Consider the following 20,983-nt stretch of genomic DNA (forward strand, 5'->3'; position numbering starts at 1 on the left):
GGCTGGGATCTCACAGCAGGTATGAGAGGCACCATCTCAGGCTCTCCCAGCTTCTGATTTTCTGCTGAATCCCCTTCTCAGCTAAGCCCAGTCTCTATTCCACTACCATTCATTATCCCAGCCCAGCCCCCAGACAGCTTACCTGTCTCACGTCCCTCGAGCCCCATGCTCCTGGGTCCCAGGTCCCCGGTGGCTTTTTCTGAGGGTCCCCACAACTCCCTCCCAGCATCACCAGGTGCCCCGGCCCCCACCCAGCTTGCCAAGCCCAGTTTGCACTGAGCTGTGTTTACAGAGAGGGGGCTGGAGTGGGGGAGGAAGGAGGAGGAGGAAGGAAAGGGCGGGGCCAAGGCAGGGGAGGGTTGCTAGATGCTATCTGGGGCCAACCAGGATCCCCTGGCACCTAGACAGAGAAGGGCCAAGCTGAGGATGGGGGTGCAGGGAGGGAGGCTCAGGCTCTGTTTTGGGAGGAGCTGGTGAGGTGAAGAGGCACAATCGGGGATTTGGACCGGCAGCCAGGTACTTGGAGATCCCTAGAGGCTGACTGGCAAGGCTGAGCTGGGGTGGCCTCAGTTGGGGGGACAGAGCATCTTAGGGTGGGAGACTTGGGGTGAGAACTTGGGGAAAAGCAGAGGCCTGGGGGTTCACTCTGTTATCTGGAGGGAGGAAAGGGGTAGGGGGAAGGGAGGCTGCCGAGGACAAGTCTCTGATCGAGAGAGAAGCTGCTGTGTGAGTGCATGGAGCTGGCCCGATGTGGGGGCTGCTGGTCTGGTAGTGGGGCGCCAGGGGATGCCTGGGCAGGAGACGGTGTACAGCACTGGGGTGGAGTGGCCACTGCAAGAAGCTTGACCCTATTGCCTGAGGCGTGTGGTCCCGGTGAAATGGATCATCCTGCAGGATGAACTCTGGTGGCTTAGGAATTGCACTGCCGATGCAAAGATGCACGGTTCAAATCCACCAGCTGCTCTGTGAGAGAGACAGGTACTCTCCTCTCGAGCAATTTACCGCCTCTCATTATCTCCTGGAGGGTCAACTATGGGTCAGTTTCAAATCAAGGGTACCCAGCAACAATACTAGGACTGTCAGCCCCTGGTAAACAAACACCAGCTGGTCCTGGGGGCACTGTAGAGAGGCCTAAATTCACACCCCACACCTTCCCCAGACGAGGGAGAGGTCCTCCCACAGCCGCTCCAGGATGGTCAGGAGCAGAGCTAAGGCCTGGAATCGCCTCCAGTGGCCGCCCTCCAGGAATGTAGCCCACTCCCTGGATTAGAACCACAAGGGACCGGAGTGTCCCCCATTCATACTCCCACAGCAGCCAAGAGGTACTCATAGGTGTGGCCTTGCTGCCACCTGGTGGATATTTCCCAACACTGCTGGCCTCTGGGAGCCCTTTGGCTTTGGAGGGTCACCTTGTGAGATGTCCTCCTTGTTCAGGACAAGTCCTCAGACAGAGTCCCCAGCTCCCCAGAAACACAAGCATCATAGACCACGTCCCATGCTGTCTCCTCATACCAAGCTTTTCTTTCTACCCACCGCCGTCAAGTCAATTCCTATCCGTGTTACAGGGGAAATGAGATCCGTTTCTTGATTATAATCTTTACCAAAGCAAGTCACCAGGCCTTTCTTCCGCAGCACCTCTGCGTGGATTCAAACTGCTAACCTTTAGGGTAACAGTCAAGAGCAAGCCCTTTGCACCACCGGGGCTCTACCAGGAGGAGCCCGCCTCCTAGGAGCTGTCCACACAACTGTTGGAAAGCCAGCGGTGTGCAAGGGATAAGGATGGTGCCTGTAACAGTCACTGAACCCTGTCCTCGATGCAGTCCCACTGGCTGACTCTGGTCACCTCCACTCTACACAAAGGACACTGGGGCCCAGAGAACTTCAGCAACTGGGCTGAGGTCACAGACAAGGATGTGGTTGTTAGAACTTGAACTTAGGCTTATCTCTTCCCCTCTTTTCCACAGCTGTTCACCTGCACTTCCCAACAAGCCTTCTCAGAACAAAAGTTTGGGAAGAGGAGTGGGTGAAGACGGAGATTGAGGGTCAACTTGGCTGCCCTCCCCCCGACTGTCTGGATTGGCAGTTATGATTTGATCATTCCTTTGATGAGATCGGGTATAACGTAGTCATTCCCTCCACGAGGTCTGATAGGACGCATTCACGCCGTGATGACATCTGCTACGAGCTGCGAGCTCTCGGGGCTGTGACCAGCCCTGGCACACACAAACACCTGACAAAGCCCGCTTGCTTTCTGGATCCTACATCCGCCTGGTCACCATCTGACTTGGAGTTCTTTGAACTTGAACCAGAAGCCTGCCTCTGAAGCCATCTGACCAGTCACTGTGTCGAGCCATCTCAATGAGGGCCTTCCACCCTTTCGCTGACCCTGTGTTTCCCTTCCCCAGGGGACCGGCGCCTGCTGCTAACAAGCTTTTGCCCGTAAGGAGCACTGTTTGTACCGCTTCCAAAACAGATTTGATTGTTCTCTGGCAGTTCACGGAACAGGCAGTATTCCTGTGTTCACGATGCAAAGGTATCAATTCTTTCTCATCTTCCTTATTCTTTGCCCAGCTTTCCCAAGCCTCTGTGTGTGCGTGTGTGTGTACAGACACGTACACTGGTTTTACTTCACTGCTTCTGCTTCTCTAGAGAGCCAGGCCTAAGCAGAGGGCCACTGTGAGCCAAGCTTCATGGAGGACAAGGACAGATCAAAGGGACAGCAGTGGGACCGGACTGGAAGCAACACAATTAAGAGACCGAGGCAGGAGCATGGACAAGGCACCTGGACGGCTCCACTGGACGCAAAGGGAGCTTCAAACGTTGAATGAACTACTTCAGAGAGAAGTTTCTACCTGCTTATCCTTAAGGGGTCACCGGAGTACACGGACCTGGAGCCTGAATGCAAGATTCCCTGATGGAAGTATCTGGGTCACACAGGGGACCCCATCTTGGGCAGGAAGAAATCACAGGCTGGGCACTCACAGTCCTGTGATGTCACCACTGCCAGCGTATGGTTCAGAAACCCCTCACTTCACCCTAAGCCTACGAGATATTTCAGTTGTCTTACATTAGAGACTTCTTACCTGATAGGCTCATTCGGTGCTACTGAAATAGTTATTGAAAAAGACTGCATGGGGTTCAGGAGAGAAAAGTGGAGCAGGGAAGCTGTTCCTGTGTTGCCTGACTGGCATCTGACGAGTCGCTCGGCTGCACTCATCCGTCCAGGCAGGCGGTCAGGCCCCTCTCTGGAAACTGTTCTTGCTGGTGAACTTAACAGGTTTGCTCTCAAAGAACGGATGGAGCTTTTCCAGAGCCAGAGGGCGAAAGAAAATGCCGCGTGGCAGGTCTTTGATCTCAAAGACTGTGCGGGAAGAATTCCCTGCCTCCTTTTCCCGCCCAGACTCACACATGCACACCGGCACGTGCATGTACACAAAATAGGTGCAGCACACAAGCACATGCATACATGCACTTGCATGCACGCACAGACACACATGTGCACACGTGTGTGTAGGTCAGGTGCACGCACATGAATGAGAACAGAGAGCACCTACATCTGAACAGCCAGTTCCTGAATCATTAGTAGAGGCTCAGGCTTACGGACGACAGATGTGGGAGGAGGGAAGTCACAGGTGACCCTTCGGCATCTTCCGGTTATATTGCACCTGACTGACAAGCCGTCACTATGCTTTGTGGATCTTACCCTAAGGTAGACATATCAGTCATCGGCGTGCTTAGAAATGCAGGTGCCTGGGCTGTGTCCCTGAGGAATCTGACTGCTAAGCAGAGCATGGGAAGTTTCCACAGCTGTGGGCTGAACTACAAGAAGGCTGACTGAGACGCACACCCATGTTTATTGTGACTTTGTTCACGATAGTAAGGAGTTGGAAACAACCTAAGTGCCCACCAACAAACGAATGGATAGAGCAGCTCTGGTATAGTCACACAATGGAATACTACGCTGCATTGAAGAACAAGGAACTCATGCAATATTATTGAAAATGGGTGACACTGGAGGACATTATGCTGAGTGAAGTATCTCAGTCACAAAAGGACAAATATTGCATGGTGCCACTGTTGTAAAACAGGATTGACCTTGGGGTTGGAGGGAGACTGAGAAAGATGGGTTCAATAATGTATACTGCACTGAAACAGATGAGGGAGAAAACCATTTCAAAGGGATATGTGATTAGGTGTTTTTGTCATGACAGGAGACCAGAGCGAAGGCTTCATAGTGGAGTGGACCTGGGGGGAGGGATTGTAAAACAATGAAAGAATTTTTCTTTTACTTTTTCAAGAGGGGAGTGTACTGGGTGGGGGGAGGGCTGGGAGGGGAGAAAAGTGCAACAATGAATGAATGAATGGAAATCCAAAGTCTGTAAATTTTCATTGAAATTAATAATATATTTTAAAAAAGAAGAAGGCTGACTGGTGTATTCAAGGAGACTGGAGTCAACCACGCTGCCGTCTTCTCAAGATCCCTGCTGGAAATCGTCGGGTGGGAAAGCCAGCTGCCCTCAGAGGCCTGGGCGTCTGGCTGTGTGGAGGCCCCTACATGCTGCGCTGGGCCAGGAAGGTGGGGCAGCCATGGGCAAAGCCAGCGGGCAGCCAGCAGCCCAGAGACAGTGGACACGGATGGATGAGGGGAGTCAGGCGTGAAAGTCAGAGCTGGGAGGGGCTTCCGCTGGGTCGAACAGCTCTCTCCCTGCCAACCCGGACGAGGCGGGTGCCAGACCCAATTCCCACTCTCGCTGTGGCTCCGGAGAGGGGGTGGAGCAGGCATGCTTTTTGTGCCAGCCTGGGGCAGAATCAGTGCATCGACCTGGTCCTGGTCCCAGGGAGCCCGGGGCAAGGGCAGAGGCTCCAAGCCGGCCCTGACCCGGTGCCCAGGAGAAGCACCAAGCTGAAGCTCATCGATCTCTACAGGGTACCTCCATGAGGCGGCAGTTCCTCCAACCCCCTTGAGGGGTGACCACCTCAGCACCCCACTCTTCTGTCCCCCATTCCCAGCAGGTCGAGACCCCACTCTCCTCCCTCTGTTGCTTTTGCTTGAGAGAATTCAAGCCAATCTCTATTTTGTGGCCCGCATACACTGCTGGAGGAGCCGTGGTGGTGTCATTTCTTGTGTTCTGGGCTAAGTGGTGTCATTTGTTGTGCTCTGGGTTGCTAACGAAAAGGTCAGTGGTTCAAGTTCACTCGCTGCGCTGAGGGAGAAAGATAGGTCATCTCTTCCTGTCAAAATGTCCAGCCTTGAAAACCGCAGGGGGCTGCCTTGATGGCAGTTTGACATTCACTAGTGAAATTAACTCCCCTTGAGCGTGTCCCCAACTCAAGCCTGGCCTCTGGCTCCATCCCTGTCGTCAGAGGGAGACCTGCCGTGCTCTGGAAGTTTTCATAAGCTCATATGCAGACAGAGATCGCCAGCCCTTTCTTCCTAGTCCGTCTTCCTCTAGAAGCTGCCATGGAACCGGATCTCCCTCGCAGCAGTCTGCAACCTGCTGCCTGGGATGTACTGGCCAGAAGGCGAGGACTCCCCCGCTGGACCCCCACTGCACACGTTGGCCTTAGAAGCACACCCCCTTTTAGGGGCACTGACTTCCTGAAATTGGGGCCTTGCTCTCTGCCTCAGTTTCCCCGGCTGTTGGAAAGTGCTGCCAGGCCTGAGGTTTGTCTGCTTGGAACTCTGGGAATTAACGCCAGAAGTTAGTTGACTGGAGGCTGGTGAAAGCAGCCTTCCACAGAGTTGAACCTGCAAACCCGAGGTCAGTTGACAACGATGACCTGGAAGCAGAAGTGGGGGCAGGGGGCAGAGGGAAGCCCAGGCTGAAGCGGGAGGAGCAGTCCCCCAAGTGGCAGCCTCCTGGGAGACAACCAGCCTGCTCCAGACAATGGTCCTCACCCTGTGGTGATCCTGAGGCCAATCCTGCCATCTTTGACCTCCTTGACATGGGGCACCTGTGGCCAGAATTCCCACAAAGCCTCCCTAAAGGCCGGACAGGCCTGTCCCTAGTGCACGCCAAGAAGATTCCTCAACAAAGAACGTGGAAATGATATTGGTTATCCACCAGGCCCAAATGCAAGACGCCTGCCCTCCTCTCCCAAGGGTTCTACAGTAATTGTGGAGTTAATGATTTCAGCTCATGGTGCCAGAACAGAACTCTGCCCCGTAGAGCTTTCCAGGGCTGGTTTCTGGGGAAGGAGACCACCAGGCCTTTTCTCCGAAGGACTTCTGAGTGGGCTTGAACTCCAGTGTTTTGGTTAGCAGCCTAGCACGTTGACTGCACCAACCAGGGACTGGCCAGGGAGGGGGGACGAGCTCACCCACAATGGCGGAGGGTGGGAGCCCGCTTGGCTTCTTCCTCTCCCCTCGCTTCAGCCAGGATGCTGCCAAGCCTGCCCCGTGCAGGGGCAGAGGCTTCTCCACGGGGCTGGAGGAAGGGGCCCGGACCCTCGCCGCACTGCTGCCAGTGGCCCTGGAGCCCCATGTCTGCTCGGGAGGGCCTGCAACTTCCCAGGAGAGGGCCAAGACTGCCCTGTGGGGGGGCAGAGAGATGGGGAGGGGGTGCCGGATCTGTCCCCCTCAGGGGCCTACAGCCAGCACAATAGCCCCTGGGGCTGCCACTCTCAGGCTTAAGTAGTTGCCTGGGCAACCTCGGAGGCCAGTTTCCACCAATCCATGCAGAGGCCGGGTGGGGGAGGGAGGCTGACCGTGAAGGGGCTGCTGTCCGCTTTGCTGGGCGCTATATAAGCAGGAGGGAGATGAACGGGAGTGGCCTGGGCTCCGTGTCCCTGCAGTGAACTTGGAGGCGAGGACACAAAGATGCCCAGGGTAGGATATTCCAGGCCTGGGTCCTGGAGCAGCTTCTGGGCCATCCTGACCCTGGTGGGCCTGGTCACTCGGGCAGGTGAGTGGGCTCTGGGTGGGTGGGGTGGCATGGGGGTAGGGATTGCAAAGACTGGAGTGGGTCTCCACGGCTCCTGTGTCTTCCCACAAAGCCAGGGAGCAGCCGGCCTGAGAGGAGGAGAAGGAGGAGGAGGAGGAGGGGCCAGGCAGGCAGGCCCGGGGGCGGGACCAGAAGAAGACCCTTCCTTTGTCCTGGGCCGGCAGAGGCGAATGGGGACACCATCAGCATTCAGGTCCTTGGAAGTGGCAGAATGGGGAGGCGGAGCTAGAAACCAACTCTGTGGCTTCCCTCCCAGTCTCCCTCTGTGATTCCGTCTATACACACACACACTCTCGTTTGTGAGTCCTTTCTGAAGTTCACAGGGGATGTGTTTATAAAAGTGTACAAGTGTGTGTCTAAGTGTGGCACAAGTGAGTTGTGTGTAAATAACACAGGTGAGCTGTGTATGAGTAAAGGTGTGAGAAGGTGCACCTGAGTGTGCGCAGGACTGAGCCGTGTGTGTGAACGTGTGAGCTCATGAGTTGTGTGTGAATAAGTATGCATGACAAGGTGGGTGTGAGTGCACGTGTGCACAGGTGAGTGTGTGGATGAGCGTGAGTGTGAGGCAGTGTGAACACAGAGTGCAGTATGAACAAGCGGGGCGTCTATGTGCCCTGTGTGTGTGTTGGGGTGTCCCTGGTGCTTGGGAGACACTCTCCCCATCAGGCACACGTGGGAAAGCTGCTAGGTGGTCTCCTCAGAGCCTGACGCTATCTGTCGTTGAGCCCAGGTCCCTCAGGTGTCCCTAGCAGCCTGTAAGCGGACGCCGCCGCCCCCCCCATTCCGTCTCACCTGGCACCAACTCTCACTATCCCCCTGCGCTTTCTCTGGGTCCCCTTCCCTCAGCTATACTTTGGCAGTGGGCTATCATCCTACAGACCAGGCCGTTACGAGAGCAGGACAAGCCTGGACGACAGCTTTCCATCCAGGCCCGCAGCCTGCTCCTATGCCAGCCTGCTTGCCTCCACTGGGCCCTGAGCCCTTCTCCACCCCACACACACTGGTTCTCCTTTGGATGCATTCCCGGCTGATTCCCTGTGGTCACTCCTTCCCTGACCCCAGCCCCTCTCCTCTATGAACTACAGTCTCAACTTGGCATTTACGTGGGTGCTATGTCTGACCCCAGTGTGAACTTGGAGGCGGGTAAGGCCTGTTTGTGGCTTTCTCTCCATCCCCAGAAGAGTGTCTGGCAAACAGTGTGCTCAGTCGATATTAATGAATGTTCCACTTGTCCTGACATCATCTGTGATGCCTCAAGGGGACAGGTAGGGACCAAAATTTCCCTTAACCCTTGCCTGGAAATCTGGCATCACAAACAGAGCTCTGGGCCTGTTGTGTCCCCCGTAGGGTGAGCACAGCCTTCTTCACTCCAGAGGGACACTAGTGCATCCATGCACCTGATGGGCACAGACGGATATGCACAGTCTCCTAGGCCTGCCGCCCCTCTGCCCAAAGGTGTGCATTTATGTCTGCAGGTGGCCCCTCGTCCCCAATCCTGCCCTGGGCCTGGGGCTCCTCAGCTATGTGTTCCTTTATGCTGCAGCCCAGCGGGCCGACCTTGGTGGGGAAGCCGCAGGGACGTCTATCAACCACTCCCACATGCTGCTCCAGCGCCTGCAAGAGCTGCTGAGAAATGGCAATGCCAGCGATGTGGTCCTGCGGGTGCAAGCGGCGGGCACTGAGGAGGTCCGCGTCTTCCACGCCCACCGCCTGCTCCTGAGCCTGCACAGCGAGCCCCTCAGAGAGCTGCTCTGGAACCAGAGCGAGGTGGCGCTGCAGGAGCCCAGGGAGTGCGCTGCCGTCTTTGACAAGTTCATCAGGTGGGCCGCGTGGGTCTTTACTCTTTCCTGAGCCCCTGGTTCCTCCACTCACAGGGTCACAGCAGCTGGGGACCCTCAGCCGTCAGCACGTGCCCATGCAACCGCCTCCCTCCATCCCCTCTCCACTGTGCCCTCCGTCCTTTCCCTTCACAATACTCTGGGCGGTGCAGGGGGCTCCCCGGACTTGACCTGGGCCCTCTGCATGTGCACAATTTGAAGTTCACGGTCCTGAGGATCCCTCCTTAAGTCCAACTACATCCTACTGTGGTCAAGTCACTTTAGAGCAGCCCTGTAGGGCAGGGTGGGACCACCCTGTAAGGCTCCCAGGATTCTAAGTCTTACGGAAGCAGGCACCTTCTCTCACACACAGAGGCTGCTAGGTTTGAACCACTGACCTTTGGGTTAATAGCTGAATGTTTTAACTGCAACATCACGAGAGCTTCTTCCCCACCCCTACTCAGGTGCATTCAGGCAGACTTTCCCCTGAACTCATACAGTGTTTTCCCTTATTTCTCATGGACTAGCAATTAGTCACAAAGCCCCATCTGTCGCATGGGAGGCCAGTCTTCTTCCAAGGGAGGGGGCCGATGAGTCATACTGAGAGGAGGAGGAAGAGGAGACACAGAGCTGGGGGATCTGGCAGGTGCTGCCACAGCTCCTTGGTGTGCCAGTGGGTACTGGAGGGAGGGTGAGCGGAGTGACAGCTGACAGGGAGAAGGGGGAGGACGCAGTGAGAAAGGTGGACGCTCGGGAGGACTGTTCACTTGAGTTGACTGTTCACTGCTTTGAAGCAAAGAGCCTGCTCATCCAGGCCCTAATAACCCTGAGTGCCAGAGGCCCTCCTGTGTAGATGATTCGTCCCAGGTCCCAGGTTCCGGGAGGCTCACTGTTCTGCCCAGGTTCGGAGGGGCGGGGTCATTCCTTCCTAAGCCCCTCAATCTTCTACTCATAGGGTCTTAGAAGCCAGACTCCCCAGACTATAAATCCCCCAAGGGCAGGTGACATTGTTCTGATGCTCGGCATGGCGTCTGAGCCTTCTGGTCAGTTTCACCTCCTAGGGGTCCTAGGATCCTCCTGATAGAATGCAACCACCTGCTGGACATCCTCAGCTGTAATCTGTAAGGGAGCAGATGACCAGGCCTTTTCCAAAAGGCCTTGCTCCCAAGGACTATCTGAGTGTCTTGGTTAGCTCATTGTGCTACCAGGCACAACACTCTACAAATACATGGTGTTGCATATTGGGCCGCTGACTAATAGGTCAGTGGTTCTAATCCACCAGGTGCTCTGTAGGAGGAAGTTGAGGAAGTCTCTACCTGGAAAGATTTACAGCCTGGGAAATTCGATGGAGGCTCACCATGAACTTGAACTGACTGGAGGGCAGTGAGCTTGCTGATTTAGGGGGGTTTTTTTGGGGGGGTGGCAGGGGGTTGGTGTATTCTATGCCAGGAGTACCGTGTGGTGGGTTAAGCATTGCACTATTAACCACAAGAGCAGCAGTTCGAACCCATCAGCTGCTCCACAGGAGACAGATCAGGCAACTGGTCCTGTAAAGATCACAGCCTTGGAAGCCCTGTAGAGCAGGTCGGTTCGGTCCAAATGGCAGCTGAGTTTGAATGGAGTATTTCTATGTCACCATAAGAAACAGGAAAGGCAGTGGGAGGGTCTATTCTGCAGAGTTAGTGCCTCTGACCTCGAAGTTCTCCCCAAGGTGGGGTTCCCTCCAGGAAGTGGCCCTCGTGGGTGGCCTGACGGCTCGCCTTGACCCTGCCCCGTGCTCACCTCTCCGCAGGTACCTGTACTGCGGGGAGCTGACGGTGCAGCTGGCCCAAGCCATCCCCTTGCACCGACTGGCCACCAAGTACGGCGTGGCCTCCCTGCAGCGGGGCGTAGCCGACTACATGCGCGCGCACCTGGCGGCGGGCGCGGGCCCGGCCGTGGGCTGGTACCACTACGCGGTGAGCGCGGGCGACGAGGCGCTGCGCGACAGCTGCTTGCAGTTCCTGGCCTGGAACCTGTCGGCCGTGGCGGGCAGCGCCGAGTGGGGCGTGGTGAGCCCCGAGCTGCTGGCGCAGCTGCTGCAGCGCTCGGACCTGGTGCTGCAGGATGAGCTGGAGCTGTTCCACGCGCTCGAGGCCTGGCTGGGGCGCGTGCGGCCACCGCCCCCCGTGGCCGAGAGCGCGCTGCGCGCCATCCGCTACCCGATGATCCCGCCAGCGCAGCTCTTCCAGCTGCAGGCGCGCTCGGCCGCCCTGGCGCGCCATGGCGCCGCCGTGGCCGACCTCCTGCTGCAGGCCTACCAGTTCCACGCCGCGTCGCCGCTGCACTTCGCCAAGTTCTTCGACGTCAACGGCAGCGCCTTCCTGCCCCGCAACTACCTCGCGCCCGCCTGGGGCGCCGCCTGGGTCATCAATAACCCGGCCCGCGACGACCGCAGCACCAGCTTCCAAACGCAGCTGGGCCCCAGCGGCCACGACGCCGGCCGCCGCGTCACCTGGAACGTGCTCTTCTCGCCGCGCTGGCTGCCAGTCAGCCTGCGGCCCGTGTACGCGGACGCCGCGGGCACCGCGCTGCCCGCTGCACGCCCCGAGGACGGCCGGCCCCGGCTCGTGGTGACGCCGGCCAGCAGCGGCGGCGAGGCGGCGGGCGTGAGCTTCCAGAAGACGGTGCTAGTGGGCGCGCGCCAGCAGGGCCGCCTCCTGGTCCGCCATGCCTACAACTTCCACCAGAGCAGCGAGGAGGCGGGCGACTTCCTGCTGCACGCGGACCTGCAGCGGCGCAACTCCGAGTACCTGGTGGAGAACGCCCTGCACCTGCACCTCATCGTCAAGCCGGTCTACCACACCCTCATCCGGACCCCCAACTAGCCACGCAGGCGCACGGGGAGCCCGCAGGCGGATGGGGAGCCTACAGGAAGATGGAGAGCCCGGGCTCCTTTAGATGGGCAAAGGCCTTACATAGACAAGACTGGGTTGGGGCTCAGTCGCAAAAGGACATATATTGCATGGTGCCACTGCTGTAAAATGGGACTGATATCAGGGTGGTGGTAAGACTGAGAAAAACTGGATAAATTGTATATACTGCACTGAAACAGATGAGGGATTGAATAAAAGCGATGTATGATAGGGTATTATGGTTATCACAAGAGTCCACAATTAAGGTTGCATAGTGGAATGTACTTGGGGCGGCGGGAGGGGTGTTGGGGGATTGTGTACCAGGGAGGGAGTCTTTCTTTTAGTTTTGAAAGAGAGGAGCGAACTGGGGTGGGGGTAGGGGGAGAGGGCTGGGCGGGTAGAGAAGTGCAGCAATGAATTAATGGAAATCCAAATTCTCTGTAAAAAATGTTCATTAAAATTATTAAAAAAAAAGACTGGGTTGGGGGCTGCAAGAGGAGGCTACTGTTGACCCGGCCTAGGGGCTGGGATGGGATGAGATGCGGACAGGGAGACCTGATGTCCGGCTTCAGGAATTCATTTCATAGACTTGCCAGCAATGTATTTGACCTTGACTAAACCAATACTCAAGAGAGTAGAGGGGCTGGTTGCACAACCCAGCCCTGACTGTTAACAGCCCGCGGTCCTACACGTCTGGGAACACACCCACCTTTGACTGAACCTTCTCATGAAGACGGAAGGGAACCCCCTGCCCAAACATGGGACCAGGCAGCTAAGTGCACCCAGATGGCCAGAATGACCACTGGGGAAGTTAGAGGACCCCAGGATGCCTTGCAGGAACTTCTCAGCTTGACGCTTGGGGTTCATCTATGTGGTTTTGTGTGTGTGGACCTCCCAGGAGTAAGCCCCCTTCTGGGTTGTGAAGCGAGTTCTGCACTCCCCAAGTCTTAGCCTTTCCTGGAGGGCGGTCTGGTTAAGTGTGGCTTGGTTTCTTCAAGCTCCAGCCTTCTTAGGAGGGGCCTCTGGGTCTAGGAAAAAAAAACCCTTCTGGAGGGAGGATGGGATGTTTATGGGGGAGAGGAACTGAATTGGATCTTAACCCCACAGTCCAGACAAAGTCTACTCCCAAATGGAACTTTATTTTTAAAAAAGAGTAGGAGTGGTAGTAAAAGACAAAAAGTAACAAAGCCAAACCTCCCACCCCACCCCTAGTACGTGAAACTCCCCACGGGACACCTACTCTTACCCAGGGAATCTCATCTCAATAATAGTACCCCTCCCCCATTTCTGAGGCCCAGCCTGGCCCCCACATCTGTGTAATGTTTTGGCAACAGGGTCTGTCCAGGCTGGGAGGTCAAAACCCTGGCTATCCTAGTCATGCCTTGTGGGATCTCCTTCCTTCCCAGTGGTGAGGAAAGCATGGACAGATCAGACAGACCCCTCACAATCTCTGGATCTCAGGAGCCCGGTCATTTCCATCCGTCCTGTCACTATCCTCCATTGTCCTGCCACACCCCATTCGGTCTGAAGGGCAGGAAGGTGAGTTCCAGGCAGCACCCCTCAGTTACGCCGGAATCGTCCATCTTTACCATGGATACCTTTGCCTTGGGACAGGCGGGGCGCTCGAGTAGCCCGTCGGGAAAGGCCAACTGGATTGGGGGGAACAGCAAGGGCTGACGGGTCCCCAAGGCCTGTAACAGCAGGACTGGGATCAGTGGTTTAGAAATGCCTCCCCATCCCCTGCTGGCCTTGAACTCTATAGGAACACAAGCTCAAGAGCTGGGACTTCAGGTCAGAAAACAGAGTACTGTTCCCATCAGGGCAGCCGTGTGGGCAAGGAATTCAGCAGGCCGCCTCCTCCCGCCTGGACCAGCCAGTAGCTGTCCCTCCCCAGCCAGTGCTGACCTGAGTTCTGGCTGGGCGGGAGTCTGACTTTGGCCAAAGGCAGCGTGACCTTTCCTGGGTGCCGCACACCAGGGACGCTTGGCATCATCCTGTGGTCTGAGAGGTTCTCCACAGGTCGGGGCCCAGTGAGATGGTTCTTGGGGCAGGACAGCTGAAGCGGGTGAGAGGAGAGTAGGGTGAGGCCCGAGTCTAGCAGGGGTGGGCTGCAGGAATCTATCTGGGGGAAAATGTTCTTGGGGGTAGTGACCCTGAGTGTGGAAGAGGGTGCTGAAGATCCACTCCACAAAGAAGGGACCACAGGCCTGCCCTGCCTCTCGCCTCACCCCTTGTCCAGTGACCTCGAAGGATCGGGACCTCCGCTTTCTTCTCTTGGCCTCCAGCGACTCCTCCTGTTTCTTGCCAGTACTTTTCTTGTGGCTGCGCAGCCTGGGCGCAGGGCCGTCGCGGCGCGGTCCTGCCGCCCGGGTTGGGGCTTCGCTCGTGCTGCTGGACAGGTTGTCCTCGCTGGCCGTGTGCTGCAGCGTGGGGCTGGACGGCCGCTTGTAGGCCAGCTGCCCCGGCCGCCGCGCATCTTCGGTCTTGCTCAGTGAACGCAGGGACACGCTGCTACGCTCGGTGACCGGTGGCTTCAGGTGACGTGCGTCTGCGCCCAGGGCGCGCGAGCGCCGCCGCGCCACCTTCACCGAGATGCACTTGGTGCCTGTGAGGATCTCCTTGCGCTCTGCATCGAGACAGAGGGCGGGTCCAGCGTCTCAGGGCCACAGACTCCTCCTCCCTTCAGCACCTCCACCCCCTCCTCTGCCTTGGAAATGAGGGGCCCACCCGGGCTTTAATGCCAGCTGCCTCTGGGTGTTTGCAAAATAATGGCTGTCAAGTTCCTTCACCCCAGCTGTGAACAGGGTGAGGATTGAGGCTTACTTAGCCCAGGACGATGGAATCTGTGTGCATTTGCTACAAGTCTAGCTAAGTGTAGAGGGTGAGGAAGGGAGGCCTCAGTGCCTTGTGCACCCCATTCTAATGTGCTATCGTACAGTGTGTTTCTAAGCAAAACAACCTCACTGGACACTGGGGCTCTTCACAGAGTGCCTGTGGGCACCAACAATGTGGACAAGGAGGGGTGCCTGAGGATGCCCTGGGCTCCAAGGGTGGGCGGGACACACCTTTGAGAGACAAGGGCACCTCGGACAGGTCCTCACTGCTGTTGGGGGAGGAGTTGACGCGGCTGTTGTGGCTGACCAGGTTGTCCAGAGTGGGGCCCTGTGGGGCAGGGGTTGAGAGGAGGAAGCCCTGAGCAGCAGGGGCCCTATGACCCCTCAATAGAGACTGGGGTGGGGGCAGGGGTTGTACAGGATTTGGAGCAGTGGTCATTCCACAGAAGTTGCATGGCTGTATCCTAACAGCTGGGAGCCCATCCCGGCCCCTCACCCCCAATTTCAGCAGCAGAACTTACCTCCTGGTTGACCAGGCCACCAATCTGGATGGGGGGCGGGGTAAGCACAGAGGAACCCTTCACCTGCCAGGCTCGGGGACTGGCCTTGAACACATGGCTGACTTCACTGAGGTTGGCAAAGGAGGGAGGGGTGTTGGCCAGGGGAGTCATTAGCCCTGCCCCAGGGGAGAAGGTGTTTGCTGGAAGGAGTCCCACCTCCTCCCTTCTCTTTCTGTCCCAAGTGCCCCATTCGCCCAGTCCTGGGGTGAAGGGCACAGCAGAGGCTCAGGCAGGACTGGGGGAAGCTGCTGGTCTCACCTCTCCGTGCTGAGGGGAGGGAGGATGCCATGCTGCAGGCGCTGGACCTCTGAACTCAGCGTTTTCCCGCTCTCCAAGTCAGAATCTGGGGTCAGCATGGCTCCTGCTGGGGCGATTTTGGGCAGGGAGCTGTCCTGTAGGGGAAGGGCCAAGTGGACAGAAGATGTGGTCCAAGTCCAGGTAACAGCGTAAGATGACAATGGCCGTAACATCTGCCAGAGCCCCAGAGGGCAGTCTTGCATTCTGGTCCTGAAGAGTAAGCTGTGTCGTCTGCCCTGCTGGACATGCCCACACGCACCCTTTATGGGGCATGTGGGTCTATGCTGGCATCTATGATGGGGCACCTTGACCTAGACTTGGGGTGGAGGCAAAGGCCAGGGAAGAATGCCTGGGGCTAGGGCTCTCACTCAAATTGTTCAGGATATTTGGGAGACAGAGAAGGGTCAGTCAGCCCGCCTGGTCAGTCCCTGCAGGTGTTGCCATGAACATCAGCCCCTCCCTTATGCAGCACCCATGGCCCGCCTGGACCAGGGACCCACCTGCAGGGCCCTGGAGGCCACTCTGTCCATGATGGTGGCCCGCTCCAGGCTGCCCTCCTCCAGCTCCCGCAGGTACATGTCATAAAGCTCCTCCAGGTGCTGGGGGATGGCCAGGTTGTAGTCTGGGGGTGGAGGGAGGTCAGGGCTCAGCCAGTGCACTTGGACCTTGGGGGGAGGGACCCTGGGGGCCCAGGCGCACAGGGTGGGCCCTTACCATCAATGATCTGCCGCTGACCCCGGATGATCTCGTCGCAGAGGCTGCGGTGCTGCTCCAGGCGGCGCATGGCCTCGCGGCGGTGGCGGAGCGCGCCATCCCGGAGCAGCGCGTGCGACTGCATCTCGGTGTTCTCCACCTCGAGCTCATGCACGCGGCACAGCAGGCTGAGCACCTCGCGCTGCTCCTCGGAGCCGATGCGCCGCGGGAGCGTCTCCTCCAGGCGCCGGCCCCGGGAGCGCAGCTCGCGACAGCGCTGCTCCAGGGCCAGCTGGAGACGGTGCAGGGTCAACCGCGTGGGGATGGGGCGCCCCCTCCCCACAACCCCCCTCCAGCCTGTCCATGATGCCCCAGGCTCTGGATTCTGTGTATCTGGGGGAAACTCTCTCGAGGAGGTTGCAGCTTGGAGCTCCTCCTACATGATCCCTCCTCCTAACTCGCCCCTCCACGCCCACCTCATTGTCACCCTGGACACAAAAACTGGAACCAGTTGTGGTAGCTAACTGCCCACTTCCAGCCCCTCTGATAGCCTCCCGGACATAGAAGCAATTGATGTGATAGGTGACTGCTAGCCCCGCCCTGAGGCACTGTGGAAGAAAGGCTTCTTGTTGTTGTTGTTGTTGCTATGTGCCATCCAGTCGCTTGCGATTCACAGCGACCCTATGTACAAGAGCTCTATACGCACTTCTATCCTGTGCTATCCTAGCCATCTCAAACACACTTATTCCCACCTCTCTAGTCACAGAATCGACCCATCTCATCAAAGGTCTTCCTCTCCTTCGCCGTCCCTCCACTCTGCCAAACATGATGTCCCTCTCCAAGGACCAGTCCCTCCTTGCAACATGCCCAAAATATGTCAGACGAAGCTTCAGAATCCTTGACTCCAGGGAACATTCTGGCTTCACCTTCTCCAGGACAAACCTGTTTGTTCTCCTAGCTGTCCATGGTATATTCAACAGCCCTCTCCAGCACCACAGCTCAAAGGCATCAATTATCTATCAACCCTATTCACAGTCCAACTCTCTGATGCATAGAACATAATTGCGAAGACTAGAGCCCGGATCAGGCGCACCTTAGTCTCCAGTCTGACATCGTTGCTCTTCAGTACTCTTGAGAGGTCCCGCACAGCCGACTTTCCCAATGCAATTCATCTCTTGATTTCCTGGCTGCTGTTACCAAGAGTGTTGACCATGGAGCCAAGTAAACTAAAACTGTTAACTATCTCAATCTCTTGACCATCCATACTGATGCTGCCAATTGGCCCAGTGGTTAGAATCTTTTTCTTGATGTGAATCATTGAATGTGCAGAACTCTATCATTCTATCTCCAGCCTCATTTCTCTCACCGAGCCCGTATTTTCCAGCTACTGAACCTTCTTCTCTGTTTCCAATCTAAAAATTCAGCCACCACAAACCCTCTGAAGAACAGCCGTACCCTGACACACACCTGGGGCAGGAGCTGCCAGAACTGGGATCCACTGGAAAGCAACTGCTCAAGATATGCTGGTGGCCCCTGATTTGGCAAAGACCTCTTATCTAGAAAACCCTCATTATATAGTTGTGCACCATCGAGTTGGAGGTGACCCATAGCTGATCCTCCAGCAGGTTTTCAGGGGCAGTTAATAGAATAGGAGGAGACTGCCCATCTTTCTCCTGAGAAGCTGGTGGCATGAATCACATGCCTTCGAGATTTCAGCGCAGCTTCTTGCCCCGAGGCAGGCCACCAGGGCTCCCTAATTATAAAGCACATACTACCAACGTTTTACATCCTTGGGTAAGAAGATGGTGTTCAAACCCACCAGCTGCTATGAGGGAGAAAGATAGGCAATCTCCTTTCCTGCAATTTGCAGGAGGGTCTGTGATGAGTCAATTCTGACTGGATGACATTGAGTTAGTTGAGGTAGTTTGTTCTAGCCACTTAAACCTCCCAACAACTCCATTAGGGGGACACCATGACTCCTTCCCCATTTTAAAGGTGAGGACCATGAGACTCAAGGAGATTGGGGACCTTAACAAGGTCACCCAGGATCCCAGGGTTCCCACCCCCCCAGAGTCCCCACAGCCGGGCCTCTCCAGGCCCCTTCCCTGTCCCCCCACATCCCCTTCCCCACCTTCTCCTTGCGTAGCTTCTTCTGCTCGCCCACCAGGGTGGCGATGTTCTCCCGGGCGGAGGCCACCTCGGGAGGCTCCAGGCTGTCCGGTTGGTCATCACCTGTGTCTGAGTCCTTCTCACTGTCGTCCTTAGTAAACGACTCTTTCCGCTGCTCCTCCCGCCACTTGAGGGCTCTTCGGGACTTCTCATGCTCCCAGCTAGCAGTACCCCAGGGAGATGCGGGATTTAGTCGTGGAGGAGGGGCAGGACCCAGCCCGCAGCCTGGCCTGCACTTACCCAGCGATGGTGAGCAGGTGGCGGGAGGTGTCGATCTGGACTTCCATGGCGCGGTGCTCCAGCTCCAGCAGGCGTCTCCGCACGTCCATCTGCTCCTGGAAGGCACTGATGAGCTGCTCCCGCAGCTGACCCATCTCCGCTTGCTCCCCCGGTCCGCTGTGCCCCTGGACCTCGGCTGCTGGGGAAAGGGGAGGCCAGGCGAAGAGGCAGGTTCAGGCCACAAGTCTGGGCCCACCTGAAGCCCTCTCCTCCCTTTCTTAACAAGATGCTGTTCCCACTTCCAACCCAACCACTTCCTCCAGAAAGACTTCCTGGATTACTACCTCCTCCTGCCCTCTGATAGAGAGTTCTGGTGGCCTAGTAATAAGGAGCTGCACTGCCAGCCCAAAGGTACATGGTATGAATCTTCTGAATCTATAAAGCTTCTCTGAGGAAGGAAGACGGGCAGTCTCCTTCCCTGTGATTTACTGCCTCTGAAAGCCTGCTGGAGGGTCAGCTCCAACTTCAAGGTACACAACAACCTGCTTTTCGATAGAAAGCTCTGGTAGCATAGTGTGTTATACATTGCACTGCAAATGCAAAGCTCAACAGTTCAAATCTACCTGCTGCTTCTAGGATCAAAAATGAGCCTGATTTCTATAAGTTAAAACTGATTCAACAGCAATGAGAGAGACAGAGAGAGTTAGAGAGAGAGAGTTAGAGAGTTATTCCTTAACTCCAACATTTTGCCTTCAGGCTTCAAGTCAAACGTGATCCCTATTCGCTTCTCTAGTCCTTTCCATGGCCCATGAGTTGATCCCAGATCACAGTGATGGTACACAGCAGAATCTTTATGAGCAGAATGTCTTGGCTTTTCCCTTAAAGTGACTGGTTAAGCGAGTGTTTAACTCCAGCTCGAGTAGGGCTTCCCCACCAGCCCTTATGAAGGCATGTCTTAGAGCCTCTTCCAGCTGCAGGCCATTCTACAGAGCAGGCAGTCTGGGAGGGCAAGGCACTCCCCTCAAGTGGCATGTGACCCTGCTCCGCTGCCCTGACTGATGCCCCGCACGGCTGCCACCCCAATACTGTGTGGCCCTGCCCGATCTTCACGCCTGTCTGAGATCTCTGTGTCATTTTATAGTCAAAGAATAGAAGGCAGCAACAAGCCCAAGGGGAGTCGACCAGAAGAGTCAGGATTTGAACCCAGCACCGCCGGGCCCCGAGCCCTCGGGAGGGCAGGCCTGCATGCACCTTGGACGTGGTGGGCATCGCCCCGCTCCAGCCGGCCCCGCCCCGGGCCCCGCCCCGCCTGCTCGTCAATCTTGCGCTTGAGCCTCTGGATCTCGCCCCGCAGGTCGGCGATGATGCTGCTGTACTGGGCGATGTGGTAGGAGACGCTGAGCAGATTCTGCTTCACCTGCGGGGGGGGGGCACGGCTCAGGGACAGGTCCAGTCCTGGTCTCAGCTCCCCCGCTGACCGGCGGGGAAGTCACGCAGCCGCCTAAGCCTCACTTTTCCAAACTGTGACATGGGGATGAGGGAAGCTCTGGTAGCATAGTTGTGCAGCTAATTCACAGACGATGCCTCTGGTGGTTCGAATCCACCGGCAGCTCCGTGGGAGAATGATGGGCAGTCTCCTCCAGGGCCCTACAGCCTCAAAAAACGTGCTGGAGAGTCAGCTAGGAGTCAGTTCCAACTCCACGACAATGAGTTTGGATTTTTGTTGTTTTTTACTGGGATGATAGTGGCACCTGCTTCATCCTGACAATTAAATGAGATCTTCTGTTGAAGAGCTCAGAGGCAGAGCTCAGGGAACGCTGCCCTTGGTAGGACTGTTGTGGGCGAGTGACCATCACTCCAAAGGAAGAGGAAAACCGGAGAGGGATGAGACAGTGGGGACATGGGAAGAAGGGGCTCAGGAGCTGAGACCCTCCACCAGGCAAGCAGTGTAGGGACACTGGAGGTGTGGGATGCCTGTGGATTGGGGATTGATGCCGTTGTGGGTGGGGTGGCAGAGTCTGGGCTTAACCAGGGGGCTTAAATCGAGGCCTGGGAAGGGGGCCCTCACCCTGGTTTTAATGTGCTTGGCCCGGCCGGCGTAGGTCAGGGTGTTCCGGGATTCCTCAAAGGCGCTGCTTGCTGGGCTGATGTGAGCGATCATCACCGTGCGGCTGTTCCCCCCGAGCGAGTCCTGGAGGGGATGAGGGGGCTGTGGGCTGCCTGGGACAACGGACACCCCACTATGCTCCTGCTGTGCTGTGCAGGATGCCCGCTGGGGGCCCTCTCTCACCACACCTACCCCTTCACATGTATTCAGTGTCACACGCATACATGCATGTCCACACCCACACACACTACACCTCACCTCAGCCGTACCTACACTCACATGCACCTGTACACACACCCATACACTCACACCTACATTCTCACATAACTGTTATGCACGTAGATGCATTTTCATACACCTACACACACTCACACCTGTACACTCATATGCAAACCCACATTTCATACCAAATAGTATATGAAAAACCATCTACTTGCTCAGAAATTGAA

At 56.7% G+C, this 20,983-nt stretch overlaps 3 protein-coding genes across 3 annotated transcripts in view; 1 reads left to right on the plus strand and 2 right to left on the minus strand.

Moving 5' to 3' along the window:
* Positions 1 to 6,485, minus strand: part of GPR142 (G protein-coupled receptor 142) — a 9,755-nt gene extending 3,270 nt beyond the window's left edge. Inside the window, exons 1-3 of the mRNA XM_006886390.1 lie at positions 6,322 to 6,485; positions 1,151 to 1,261; positions 191 to 300 (exon numbers count right to left, since the gene is read on the minus strand). Coding sequence (XP_006886452.1) covers positions 191 to 300; positions 1,151 to 1,261; positions 6,322 to 6,485 — 385 coding nt within the window. The remainder of the gene's footprint in view (positions 1 to 190; positions 301 to 1,150; positions 1,262 to 6,321) is intronic.
* A 335-nt stretch (positions 6,486 to 6,820) lies between these two features.
* BTBD17 (BTB (POZ) domain containing 17) lies at positions 6,821 to 11,628 on the plus strand. Its single transcript, XM_006886236.1, has 3 exons — positions 6,821 to 6,905; positions 8,488 to 8,764; positions 10,554 to 11,628. The coding sequence occupies exons 1-3, from the start codon at positions 6,821 to 6,823 to the stop codon at positions 11,626 to 11,628; spliced, it is 1,437 nt and encodes a 478-aa protein (XP_006886298.1).
* Positions 11,629 to 13,215: 1,587 nt separating this feature from the next.
* KIF19 (kinesin family member 19) overlaps positions 13,216 to 20,983 on the minus strand; it is a 28,709-nt gene continuing 20,941 nt past the window's right edge. Inside the window, exons 9-20 of the mRNA XM_006886391.1 lie at positions 20,496 to 20,618; positions 19,679 to 19,844; positions 18,449 to 18,623; positions 18,171 to 18,369; positions 16,061 to 16,331; positions 15,847 to 15,968; positions 15,308 to 15,441; positions 15,011 to 15,116; positions 14,721 to 14,817; positions 13,884 to 14,281; positions 13,561 to 13,711; positions 13,216 to 13,346 (exon numbers count right to left, since the gene is read on the minus strand). Coding sequence (XP_006886453.1) covers positions 13,216 to 13,346; positions 13,561 to 13,711; positions 13,884 to 14,281; positions 14,721 to 14,817; positions 15,011 to 15,116; positions 15,308 to 15,441; positions 15,847 to 15,968; positions 16,061 to 16,331; positions 18,171 to 18,369; positions 18,449 to 18,623; positions 19,679 to 19,844; positions 20,496 to 20,618 — 2,073 coding nt within the window. The remainder of the gene's footprint in view (positions 13,347 to 13,560; positions 13,712 to 13,883; positions 14,282 to 14,720; positions 14,818 to 15,010; positions 15,117 to 15,307; positions 15,442 to 15,846; positions 15,969 to 16,060; positions 16,332 to 18,170; positions 18,370 to 18,448; positions 18,624 to 19,678; positions 19,845 to 20,495; positions 20,619 to 20,983) is intronic.

Source organism: Elephantulus edwardii, unplaced genomic scaffold (assembly GCF_000299155.1).
Source record: "Elephantulus edwardii isolate Elephantulus edwardi_28Jun2011 unplaced genomic scaffold, EleEdw1.0 scaffold00048, whole genome shotgun sequence".
Taxonomy (NCBI): Eukaryota; Metazoa; Chordata; class Mammalia; order Macroscelidea; family Macroscelididae; genus Elephantulus; species Elephantulus edwardii.

Coding starts and splice junctions, on each gene's coding strand:
- BTBD17 (XM_006886236.1), top strand. CDS start 6,821: ATGCCCAGGGTAGGATATTCCAGGCCTGGGTCCTGGAGCAGCTTCTGG. Junction 6,906..8,487: donor GGGCCTGGTCACTCGGGCAG/GTGAGTGGGCTC, acceptor TTTATGCTGCAG/CCCAGCGGGCCGACCTTGGT. Junction 8,765..10,553: donor GTCTTTGACAAGTTCATCAG/GTGGGCCGCGTG, acceptor ACCTCTCCGCAG/GTACCTGTACTGCGGGGAGC.